Genomic DNA, 12,975 nt, shown 5'->3' with positions numbered 1-12,975 from the left:
TAACGTGCAAAATAAAATCAGGATGTTCCTGACCCGGGAACAGAGAGGCCAGGTGGAGCGTCCCAGTTCCTCTGGTAGGTTCTGTTTTGATTCATCCAGTGCTATGCAGTGGCATAAGCAAAGCAGGTACTTTGGCTTATTCAGTTGTATATTCAGCAGCACTTCCTGAGCCCTGACTGCGTGCCCAGCCTCGTGTCCAGTTCTGGGGATAGAAACACGAGGAGGACAGGGTCCACCTTGGAGGTGGTCTTGGTCCCTTGCCCTCACTGGACACTGGGTTGGTAGCTGCTTTTAGGATTGCTGTTTCTTTCTCCCTCTCCCCAGGGGTGGGCAGGAGTCTTCCTCTGCCCTGCCAATCATCGCTGCGACCCCTAGTTGTCCAGGTGGTGCCTTGGGGGCTAAGGTTTCCGTCAGCATTACCTGGTGAGTGAGTTAGAAAGACAGATTCCAGGGTCACCGGCCTTGAAGAGTTTAGTCCCTGCTCGAGGCCATGCTCTTCTACCTTGGGTTGGGGGTGAGTGGGGAAGGGGATGTGTGAAATAAGGTCAGTGAGCAAACAAGTAGAATAAAAGGCCGAGGAAGACATATCTCCAGAGACAGGGACAACAATACAAACTTGGAGAAAAAATAACCGTATAGTCTATTGCTGGGGGCTTCTGAGCCTCTGCCTGGAGCCTGAGAGGGAGGACTCTGCAGGGAGAGTGTCTTGGTGTCGTGGTTAGAACTTGGAATCTGAAGGCAAACCACTGGGCTTGAATTCTAGCCCAGTGATCTTGGGCAAGTCACCGAAATCCTCTCTGCGCCAGTTTCCTCATCTGTAAAATGGGGTAATGCCTTAAACAGGGTCCTACCTGTACAGCATGTAGAACAGTGTCTAGAGAACAGTAAGTGCTTAATAAATGCTAGTTTCTAAGACCACACAGCTTTCTCTACACCATAAGGGTGTTTCCTGAATCCACGCAGGGTCTGCGTTCTGAGTCCAGCCCCTTGCGGAGGGACCTTCTCACTGTCACACCCCTGCCGCTCTGAGGCAGGCTCTGTGTTTGCTTCCCACCTGCTGGATTAGGCTGAAGGGCTTGCTCGAAAGCTCTGCAGGCTCCTTTCCAGGGAAGCTCCTGGAGCACGCAGGCTGCATGCGTGAGTGACCGCTGCCCCTTCTCTCCTTGCCAGGGATGCTGTGCCTTGAGCCGTGGACCCGCCTGGAGAAAGCTCTTTGACACCCTTCGCCGCATGCCGGCCCGGCCAGAAGACAGGACTCAGCAGCCCCGGTCCTGCCCGCGCCTCTTCTGCACAGAAACACTCGCTCCTATTACCCAAGGCTTCCAGAAGCTCTGAGGCGGAGGCCCCCAGTGCTACCTCATGTTTGGGGGCTCTTGCTAGCTATGGCCCTTCTGCTCTGCTTCCTGCTGCTGCTGGGGCTGTGTGGGAATACCATTTCAGAGGAACCCCCATCAACCACAAAGAGCCCCAATGTTTTGGAATTTGAATTGCCTGCGATGAACTATGAGACCAAAGACTCGTATGAAGCTGGACCCACTGGCGTTCTCTTTCAAATGGTGAATGTCTTTCTCCACGTAGTGCAGCCGAATCCTTTCCCTGAAGGTAAGTGCTGATTGTGGGAAAAGCTAGAATGTGTCTCCAAACACACTCATGTGCATGCACACAATATTGTTTGTTAATGACAATACAATCAATATATAGTATATTCAGTATTTTAAAGTATGAAGTTCAAAGTGATTCAACTGCCCAGGGGCAGAAAGTGTTTAGATAGAAGTTAAGAAAACTTGTACCAGGTTAAATAGGTAGTCAGGGATGTGACTGTAAGACAAGAAATCAAACTATGTTGCTATGTTTTCCAATTCTTTATCCTTCTTCTCTCCCTCTTTTTTTTTTTTGGTTAGAGCAATGAATTATTCGCAGGCACACACCAAAGGTAAAAATTAGGGTAAAAATGAAAATTCTCTGTCATCAAATGAGAAGTTAATAATTACCTCTCATAGCTATGCTAGCACTTAAAAATTTGACTCTCTTCCACCCACCACAAAATGCAACTTTGAAAATTGCTGAGGGCAAGGACAGGCCTGACCAAACTTGTTCCCCTGAGTGACTGCTTGCTGCAGTTCTAAGAGTTTGAGTGTGAGCAAAGGAGGGATGGCCCCTTGTCGGAACTTCCATGGCATCCTGCTATTATTCTTTCTACATACTACTACTTGGCTGCTTCAGCCTTCTTACCATTGTTGACCCTTCTCATCTGTACTCTGGAGTCTTCAGGGTATGTGTTTTCAGGAACCAGATTATGGCAATTAAAATGGTCTGTGGTAAGTGTCCGCTGCTAGGGCTTGGCAGTCTAATTTTTATTGGCTTAATGTTAGATCTATCCTAGGCTTGTTCTTTAAACCCAAACGATTTGAATACTATCATTGATTACTAAAAATTATAAAATCTGTGGTAATCTTTATCATCTTTCTTAGCTGGTCAGCTCATTCATAAGAGGCTTATTTGTGTGTGTGTGCGTGTGTGCGTGTGTGTGTGTAACAGAGAGACAGAGAGAAAGAATGTATTTAGTGAACGTCAGCACTTGTTTATATTATGGGAAATTTATAGCTTTTCATTAAAATAACATTTATATTGACTTTTTTTTTACATTTATTTGTCTTAGATTAAGCAACTGAAACAGTTTGAAGTGTAGTTCTCAATTTTCTATTAGTTTAAATTTCAATTCGGTGAAATAAATCCCTCTGAGCCCTATTGTCATTGAAGAGAGTCCCAAACAGACACTGCTTACTGCCTGTGTCATTGCTTAAAAGACTAAATTTGGAAATCCAAAGGGCAGAAGTAGAAAATAAGCTTAGTTTATTTATTAATGTTGAGTACAAATTCACTGTTCTCAGTAGACACATCTTCGTTTATTTGTAGACTTGATGTAAATATTGTTGCATAAACAAATACCTACTAGTGTTTCTATTAGTGTTGGCTTCTTTTTTTATGTAAAAGGCATAACATTCAGTTTTTAATATGAATTTATGATGGCTTCTTCAAAAAGATTGTGAAGCATCCATGTGTCATTCTAGGCATCTCATGTAATTAGTTAATCCTATAATCTCTTTCCATATGTTGTTTAATTTTGCTTCCTCTAGATTTCAGAGGAAGGCATCCTCATACTTATTTTACAAGGGAAAGCTATTATTTTTAAAAGTTTTCATTCAAACGATCAGGTAAAGACATCCTACTTCCAGTGCATTCTAAGGTTTTGAATTCCAACGTCATCTTTAGCCTAGAAGGAGGCGTCTGAAGAATTTAAATCCTAATGTAATCTGAGGGTGTTAGCCTTGCTTGTTCCTTGACCTTCATCCATACTTATTACTTCGGAGAAAGAGATGCCCGCAAGTTCCAGCAGTAGACCAGAGCAGACCAGCACTACCCCTTTAAAAAAGATTGCTAGGTTGCTTAAAGAATATAATATTAAATTTAGCAGGTGACGTCTTGGAGTGTTGGTTTTCCTCCACCATCCCATTATTTATATGCTTTCATCCAGTCACTAGATTTCATAATATTCTCAGTGCCCATTAGGTGCTTTGCAACATAAAGGACACATGTGAGACAATCATGGTTTTTCCATTGCGGGCCAGTGCATTTCATGAGCACCAAACCATAGGCAGATGTCTTCATAATTGAAGATGCAAAAAAAAAGAGATGGATTCCTATTCGTTAGCTTAACTAAATACGTTAACTAAAGCAGATGACTTCAGGGCGAGTCCTCTATGAAGTAACATCTTCACAGAAGATATTATCTCGTAGGGATATTCTTTCATGTCAAAGGGTTTTGAATACAAAGTCCCAGTGCAGGAGCGGGAGAGCAGGGAGGGCCTGAAGCCTGGGCTCCCTCTTTCCATGCCACCGGACTTGGGAGTTTTCCACTTTTACATCCTGTGTCCAACCAAAATGGTATACTAAATTTTGCATTTGGAACTCTCTAAAGAGAAGCCCATTCTGTATCCTCATAAGTACAAGATGGAAAGGTCTTGTTTAGCTGGGACTTCAGACAAAGGCCTACTTCCTGGGCACAAGAAAAGATTAGCTTAGATCAGACCAGGTAACTGTGCGCCGCGGCAGAACGTGCTCTAGATCCTGGTGTGGGTACTTCACAAACACCCACCCTGGTCTGGAGCTGCAAGAGTGATGCAGTGTGCTGGGCCAGCACTCACTAAGAAGGGAGCCATGGCTTATGTTTGGGAGGAGTCGTTTGTCCATTTGTTCAACTTAGAAAGGGCACGGATGGCAGCATGACCAGGGAGAGTTGAGGGAAGGGTGTTTCAGGCAGAGGGAATGGCATGTCCGAGGACTGGAGGAGGCAGTGGTTCATGGTGGGCCCATGAGGTGGCTATTCAAGTCTGCCCAGGTCAGGGATCCGGAGCTGGAGGCCCCTGACTGGCAGGCCTGGGAGTTTTGTAGAGGGAAGGAAGCTGAGGCAGTATGAGCACAGGTTTAGTGCATTCGACAAGCATTTATTGAAGGGCCCTGCTTTCTGTGGCGCACCTTGCTGGGTGCTGTGAGCCAGGGTGGAAGTGGAATTGGGTGTTAGGAAAAGAATCTGGCAGCAGCTGGTAGGAGAGGTCGAAGGGAGGTGGAGGGTCCTGCAGTGGCCCAGAGGGAGGTGGTAACGACCTTACTTAGAACGAGGCAGAGGTAATGGGAGGAAATGGAGGCAGGGTCCATTTTATGGATTTCATTTCAAAGGACTTGGTTCAAATCCTAGCTCTTGCCTATCACCTGCTGGGGGACTTGGCCAGATTGCTTAATTTTCAGAGCCTGTGGTCTGGTAGATGTATTATGACTCTAATCATAATTCACTTTATAGCTTTTATCTGTGAAGCTTAAATGAGATGATGTTTGTAAAGCCTATGTTTAAAACTATCCCTGAAAGGCACAGAGAAAAATCCTCAATAAATGTGGCTGCTATTAATATCATTATTTGAGAGGAAGAAGTGACCAAATTTGATGCCAGCATTGGTATCAGGAGGGGACGTAGGAAAAAGAAGGTGACTCCAGGAGGGATCATTAAAATATCCTTGCTGCTGCTCCCTCTGGAACATTCTACATGGAGTTGGCGCCTAAGAAACACTTGCATTTCTTTTGAACTTAAGTGGGCTGTGTCTCCCTGCAAGGCCCCCAGTAGCAGAACTGGGTGGAGAAGGCAGCGCTTGGATGTAATGCTGGTTTACTGAGTGGTCTTTACTCCTCCACAAAAATATCTACATCTAATGAACTCTTGTTTTTCTGTTGCTTTGTTCTTTCCTGCTGTCCCCAGTATCTGCTGTGAAGCATACTTTGCTAAGTATCAGATCATATGATTCTCCCAGCAACCTGGGGAGGTAAATGGTGGCGGTAGATGGTGGTCTAACTTCTATTTATTATACTCCCTTTTACAGATTAGAAAACTAAGTCAGAATGAGATTGTGTGTTCAAAACACACAACTAGCCAGTGGCAGATTGAGAAACCCCTGTTTCAGGACTGGTTATTTCTCCTATATTCCACAGCTTACCTTGTGGGTAATTTATTTCCCTTTTATTTTACCGGAGTGCTTTTACAATCACCGTGGGCTATCATGAAAAACAGTAATTTTTGCACATTAAAAGCGTGAGTTGTGGAAGATTATCTGGTTTGGCTGGTGAGCAGTGCCTTTTTGAATTTTATGTGTCTGTAATGGATTTGGCACAAATCATGATCCTGATCAGAGCCATTCTAATGGAGCAAGCAAAAAATGTCTCCTCTGCTTTTATTTTGATAGAAATTCTCTAAAATTATTCTTGCCCTATTTTGGTATATTTTTAAATTAGATTTTAGGATGGTTGACCTATTTCTAAGAGTGTTTTAGGCTAATCTGGTTTTCTCCTGGGATTTGGTGGGGGTGGGGGTGGGGGTGGGGCTGGGTCAGTGGCCGTGGGCAGAGGGAAGAGTGAAGCTTGGTTTCCGTGGAATCTGAGATGCCATCAGCGTGTTAAGTGAGAGCTCTCTCTATTGCAGCTAACAGAAACCTATTAGGTAAGGGAATCAAGAAAAGGAGTTTATCATCAGGACTCCAGGTCATCTCATGGCACCTGGTGAGGGGTCAGCCACCGGGGAATAGACCTCGCTCTCTGCCTCCCATCTTGGCTCCTCTCTGCATGGAGCCCCTTCATTCCTCCTCCTCCCCATCCCCCCGTCAGGGTTCCTCCACTCCCGCAGTCCTCAGGGAGGACTTGCCAACATTATAGGTTTCAGGCTAGCTTCCTGGAGGGTGGCTGGGTGTTCAGTCCCAAGTCCCAATTCGAGTCCCACCCAGGCCAATCACCAACCATGGGCCCATTGAGTACCTGTGGCCAGGGTCACGCCTCGTGGGCCTGGCACTGTGGGCTGTCACTGTCCTCATGGCATCACAGACAAGGAGGTGCCTCCCAGGAAAGGGGCGGCTGGGCGGACAGCCCAGTAGGTGTGTCTATGCTGATATCCACGTGGAATCAGGATGTTATGTTATATCCAACACCTGCGTGTTCTTACTTAATTCAGACAAAGCCAGCACTGTTTCCTGTAGATCATGTGACTCATACTGGCAGTGTGCCTGGCCATAAATAAAGGTCACGGAGGGGAAGCACTAATATCTGTTGATCCTCCCTCCCCAGTGCCACTCCTTGTGCTGGGCAGTCTATAGCTGTCACCTCTTCTTGTCCTAACAATTCTAACAGCAAACAGCTCTTATGTGCCCGCTTTCGGCGATTTGATCAACTCAACCACCCAGTGACCTAGGTACTGTTGTTCTCATTTCTCAGAAGAGGGAGCTGAGGCCCAAGAGCTAACATGACCAGGGTCGCACACTAATCAATGGCAGAGGGAGGGTGTGAATCCAGGCAGGTCGGCTTTAGAGTCCAGACTCATAGTTGCTGCTTTTATTTTGCTGATAAGAAAAGTGAGACTCAGGGAGATTAAGGGGCTGTCCCAAGGTCACACACACTGAGGGCTATGTGGCCGAGCCGGGGTTGGACCCAGGGCCCGTGACACCCAGCCTCCAATGCTGCGCCACGTTCCTGCGTGGAGGAGATCTGCTGTACTGATTGTGTTTCTATGTCCCCAGGGACCTGTAAGTGTGGGGCAGGATGAATGGGAGGTGATGCGTCCACAGACTGTAACAGGAACTCCTCTAATCCATCTGTGTGTCTTCTGCTTCATAGTACAGCTTTTGCAGCTAAACTGAAAAACTAGTCCTGTCGACTGTATTCCCATAACCGTGTCTACCAAGTCCTGCTGAAATGTGCTCCTGTCTCTCCATAAGTAAACAGTAGAGGTGGGCTGTGTGCTTCTGGGCAATGTGTGCTGGTCCCACGAAAGACACAAGAGGATCTTCCTGCTCTCCTGGTTTCCAGCGATGATGTCCTTCAAATATGTGTAGGAAATGAGAGATTAAGTATGAATGTAAATACAGACAGGCCACCCCGGCAGCTGATGGATGAAGCCAACATGATATTAAACATTGCTTGTCTGTTGGGGTTGAACGGAAGAAAAGTCCTAAAATTTGTGCTTGGAGCAGCAGCTGTAGAGTGTGGTCTGTACAGGGCAGTGCTGGGTGAGAACCATAGAGCAGGATGGACATTCCCAGGAGAGATGGGCCCAGGCAGGGCTGCCACATACCCTCTGCTTGGCTGGGGACTAGATTTGGAAATGAGCCCAACACATGAGTGCTGGTGAAGAGCTCACGTTCTGGAGCCACTGCCTGAGTGTGAATCCTGGCTGGGATGTTCACAAGCTCTGTGACCTTGGGCAAGTTACTTAACCTCTCTGTTCTTTAGTTTCCCCTCTGTAACATGGACGTGATAATACTAATAGTACTTTTGAGTTGTCACAATATTTAAGTAAATAATATTTATAAAGCAATTAGAATAGCAGCTGATGTATACTACGTACTGTATAAGTGTTTCTCAAATAAAATAGGAATGTATAAAATCCATATTCATTAAAAGCTTTTAATTGGTGGTCACAGGGACAAAAGAACAAGTCTTTATTTGACCCCCACTGTGTTGCTTTCCTAGGACTGCTGTAACAAATCATCACAAACTGGGGGGCTAAACCAACAGAAATTTATTCCCTCACAGTTCTGGGGGCCAGAAGTCCATGGCCAAGGTGTTGGCAGGGCCGCGCTCCCTCTGAAGGCTCTAGGGGAGAGTCCTTCCTTGCTGCTACCGGCTCCTGGTGGCTCCAGGTGTTCTAATCTCTGCCTGTCTTCACAAGGCCGCCTTCCGTGTCTCTGGCTCAAATCTCCCTCTGCCTTTATCCTGTAAGGACACCTGTCATTGGGTTTAGGATGATACGTCCAGGATGATTTCATCTCAAGATCCTTAACTTAATTACATTTGCAAAGACCTTTTTTCCAAATAAGGTCACATTCACAGGTTCCTGGGGTCAGGACTTGGACATATCTTTTTGCGGACCACTGCTCAGCCCACCTCACCTATTACATACTGCTTTAGTTCTCCCCAACAACTCAGAGATATTAAGTAATGTGCCCAAGGTCATATATCTGAAAAATGATGGAACCAGATTCAAACCTGACTGACTCTAAGTGCTCGCATTTCAGTCCTGTGGATGTGACTATGTAGTGAGCTCCACTGGGTGCCAAGCCTGGTGCTGTTTGGCGGAGGACAGCGTTGACTGGGTTTCCGTGTTCTTAAAAGGCTAATGTTGAGTGAGGAGACCTCCATCTCCACAGTGGGCTGTGATGCAGGGCAGGCTGGTCCATGCTCACTGTCGGGTGTGAGTAGTGTGCTCGTGGCTGTCCAGAGGCGGGATTAGTCATGATGGGGCAATCAGAGAAGGCTTCCAGAGGAAGTAGCATTTGAACTAGCCCTGAGGGTGTGGAAGAGTTTGAGAAGCAGAGGAGAGCATTCCGGTGGAGCATTCCAGGTGCACAAGTAGAGGCCTGAGTGATGCACAATGAGACAGGGGCTCATAGGATATGACCTAGAGAGCAGTGAGGCTAGAGCACTGTGTGTCTAGGAGGTTGTCAGGCCATGAGCCTGGGGAGTAGCTTGTAGGCAAGTGGAAGACGGGCTCTGGAATGTCGTGCCAACACGTCTGCATGGGGTTCCACAGACAGTGAAGAGTGGGCTTCACTCAATAAACCCGTAACCCTGAGCAGAGCTACAGGAAGGAGGTCATGTGGAGTGGACATTGTCCACCGGGCCTGTTCCTGGAAATTCTCATGCACGCTTGGACACTAGTGGCCTAGCTCAGTGCTACTCCAGGTGTGGCCCTAGGACCAACAGCATCAGCATCGCCTGGGAGCTTGTTAAAAACGTACATTCTTAGGTCCCGCCACAGAACTACTAAATCAGAGTCTTTTTCTAATTTAAAAAATATTAAAAAAATTTTTATGTTGAAGCACATAACATGCATACAGCAAAGTGCCCCCAAGTCTACAGCTTGATAACTTTTCACACACTGTGCACATCTGTGTAACTAGCTCCCAGATCAAGAAAAAGAACAAGCCCCCAGAAGAACCTTCTCTTGTTTCCTGCTCACTGTCCCCAACTCATCCCAAGGGCAACCCTCTCCTGACGTTCAATGGTATAGATTAGTTATGCCTGGTGGCACACAGTATGCACCCTTTGATTTCTGGCTTCTTTTGCTCGACATATTATTTGTGAGATTCATCCATATTGTTGCATTTAGTTGTAAATATTCATTATCATTATTGTATACTGTTCTATCACGTGAATATACCATAATTTATTTATCCATCCTGCTGGATTGGCATTTTAGAGGTTTCCACTTGGGGCCTGTTTTAGTCGGCTTGGGCTGCTATAACAAAATACTACAGACCGTGTGGCTTAAACAACAGAAATGTATTTCTCACAGTTCTGGAGACTGGAAGTCCAAGATCAAGGTGCAGGAGATTTGGTGTCTGGTGAGGGTCCTCTTCTTGGTTTGCAGATGGCTCACCTCCTGTATCCTGATGTGGCAGAGAGAGAGAGGGCTCTGATCTCTTCTTCTTCTTATTAGGCCACTAATCTCATCATGAGGGCTCCACTCGCACAACTTCTTCCGAACCTAATTACCTCCCAAGGCTCCCACCTCCAAATACCATCACACTGGCTTTGATATGTGAATTTGGGGGGGACACAAGCCTTCAGTCCATGGCAGGGCCATTACACATAGTGCTGCTATGATGATTTTTGTCTGTGTCTTTTGGTGACTTTATATTCCCTTTTCTGTTGAGTATATACCGAGAAGTGAATTGCTGGGCCATGGAGTATACATTCTTTCACTGTTATTTTACTTATTTATTTATTTATTTATTTATTTATTTATTTATTTATTTATTGTGAGGAAGATCAGCCCTGAGCTAACATCCATGCCAATCCTCCTCTTTTTTTGCTGAGGAAGACTGGCCCTGGGCTAACATCTGTGCTGATCTTCCTCCACTTTATGTGGGACGCCGCCACAGCATGGCCTGACAAGCAGTGCCTCAGTGCACGCCCGGGATCCGAACCCAGGCCGCCAGCAGCGGAGCACGCGCACTTAACCACTATGCCACGGGCCAGCCCCTCTTTCACTTTTAGTAACACTACCAAACAGCTTTCCAAAGCGAATATACCAATCGAATCCTTTTCTTTTTAATTTTTTTTTTTTTATGAGGAGGACTAGCCCTGAGCTAACATCCAATGCCAATCTTCCTCTTTTTGCTGAGGAAGATTGGCCCTGGGCTAACATCCGTGCCCATCTTCCTCTACTTTATATGAGATGCCGCCAAAGCATGGCTTGACAAGCTGTGCATCGTTCTACGCCCGGGATCTGAACCTGTCAACCCCAGGCCGCCGAAACGGAGTGCGAGAACTTAACTGCCATGCCACAGGGCCGGCTCCTTTAATTTTTGTTATGGAGAATTTAAAGTATGTACAAAACTAGAAGTCTGATGAGCCCTCACTTACCCATCACCCAAGTTTCAACAACCTTCAGCTCATGCATGACCAGTCTTGTTCTATTTCTACCTCGACCCACTCCTCCTATTCACCCTCTTCATTTTGAAGCAAATCTTAGTCTTTCTATCATTTCACCTGCAAATATTTCAGTATGTGTCTCTAAAAGTAAAGACACAATACTATCATACTGTGATAGGTTAACAATAGTTCTTCAATATAATCAAATATTCAAGAAGTGTTCAGATTTCTTGATTGTCTTATAAATGCAATATTTAAACAGTTGTTGCAATTGGTTGATATGTCTCCTTATGTCTCTTTTTAATTTATAAGATGCCCCTCCATGTCTTTTCCCCCCTGCAATTTATTTGTTGAAGAACCTAGTTACTTTTCCTATAGTATTTCCCATAGACTAAACTTTGCTGATTCCATTTTCACAGTGTTCTTGGTATGTTCCTCTGTCCTCCACATTTTCTATGAACTAGTACTTATAAAGATCAGATACCAAGTTTTTGAGGCAAAAGCAATTTATAGATGGTATTGTACATTTGCCTCAGGAGACGGATAATGTCTGGCTCTCTCTGATTTTGTGATATTAGCAGCACTGATGGTCACTGTCTAGACCTAAACATTCATAACAGTCCAATCCTTTCAAAATCATTTGCAAACATGCTCTCAAATATATTGAAACTCTTAAGAAAAAATGGGATACTTTGCATATTCTGTAACTTGAATTTTTCACTTAACTGTGTTTCATGGACATCTGTCCACGTCTGTTCCTATTAGTGTGTTGCCTAAAATTAAAAGGACTTTTAAGCAAGGAACTTAAAATATTCATTCACCAACATTTTGATGTAGGGCCAAGACTGAAAATGTTTTTATTATGAGTTAATTGTTTGAAGTTTCACCATTAGGATTTCTGATATAAGCACCCAAAATGCATCCTCTATAATTTTTGGTTTCTTTGTTTTGAATTCTTTGAATTGGAGCAAAACACTTAGAGTTCAGAGTTCTAGGTTTCTAGTTTCTTTTTTTCTCCTCACAGTTTTATCGTTTACTCACATGTAATTTCATCCAATTGACTGGCATTTATTCAATTTTTATAGAACATTTGACTTAGTTTTCAATGTTTGTCCCTTTTATGTTCATATTTCCCCAGTTTCTGTAATATTTAGTTACACATTATTCTTATTATACATAAAGAGGCAGAAAGAAGCTTGAGAGCAAACTGAGTGTTATGGATTGAATTGTTTCCCCCCAAAATTCATATGTTGAAGTCCTAACCCCCAGTACCTCAGCTTGTGACCTTATTTGGAGACAAGCTTGTTGCAGATGCAATTAGTTAAGATGAGATCATGCTGGAGTAGGCTGGGCCCCTAATCCAACATGACTAGTGTCCTTATAAAGGAAAATTTGGAGACAGAGACAGACACAGGGAGGACACTGTGTGAAGATGGGAGTTATGCTGCCACGAACCAAGGAACTACCAGAAGCTAGGAGAGATCTAGAACAGATCCTTCCCTAGAGCCTTCAGAGAGAGCATGGCCCTGTCAACACCTTGATCTTGGACTTCCAGCCCCCAGAACTGTGAGACAATAAATTTCTGTTGTTTAAGCCACTCCATTTGTGGTACTTCGTTAGAACAGCTCTAGCAACTAATCTGTCTAGTAAGCGGACAAGTGAACGGGTGTTTGCAGAGATCCGAGGGTACCAGCAGACGTGGTCGCTTCATGGTGGGGGACAGCACACAGCCATGTTTTCTGAGAGAAGGGACCAATGGCTAGGTAATCTGGTCAGCTGGAAATTGGGGTTCGCTCCCTGAGTCTCTACTGTACATTTATACTTACATCAGAGTCACATCATCCACACAGTTAATTCATGAGGATTCAACTCTGTGTGCTGAAAAAGAAAAAAAGAGAAATAAACAGTACAAATGAGTCTTCCCACTGTTCTACAATCGCATCATGTAGCATTCACCTGAAAAAGCCGCCACCTCCAAAAGAAAAACTGCCCCTGCTTGCTTGGGAT

The 12,975-nt window shown here is 44.9% G+C and overlaps 1 protein-coding gene across 5 annotated transcripts in view; it reads left to right on the top strand.

Annotated features, from left to right (window-relative positions):
* The window catches only part of PROM1 (prominin 1), a 124,981-nt gene that overhangs the window by 26,570 nt on the left and 85,436 nt on the right, over window positions 1-12,975 (top strand). For all 5 annotated transcript variants that reach the window (XM_087434125.1, XM_087434123.1, XM_087434126.1 and 2 more), the window contains exon 2: window positions 1,171-1,602. In XM_087434125.1, coding sequence (XP_087290251.1) covers window positions 1,383-1,602 — 220 coding nt within the window. In that variant the 5' untranslated portion in view covers window positions 1,171-1,382. The remainder of the gene's footprint in view (window positions 1-1,170; window positions 1,603-12,975) is intronic.

This window comes from Ceratotherium simum, chromosome 8 (genome assembly GCF_057802395.1).
Source record: "Ceratotherium simum simum isolate JZ-2026a chromosome 8, ASM5780239v1, whole genome shotgun sequence".
Taxonomy (NCBI): Eukaryota; Metazoa; Chordata; class Mammalia; order Perissodactyla; family Rhinocerotidae; genus Ceratotherium; species Ceratotherium simum.
The sequence above is the reverse complement of the archived record's forward strand: the minus strand, read 5'-3'. Positions and strand labels throughout refer to the sequence as shown.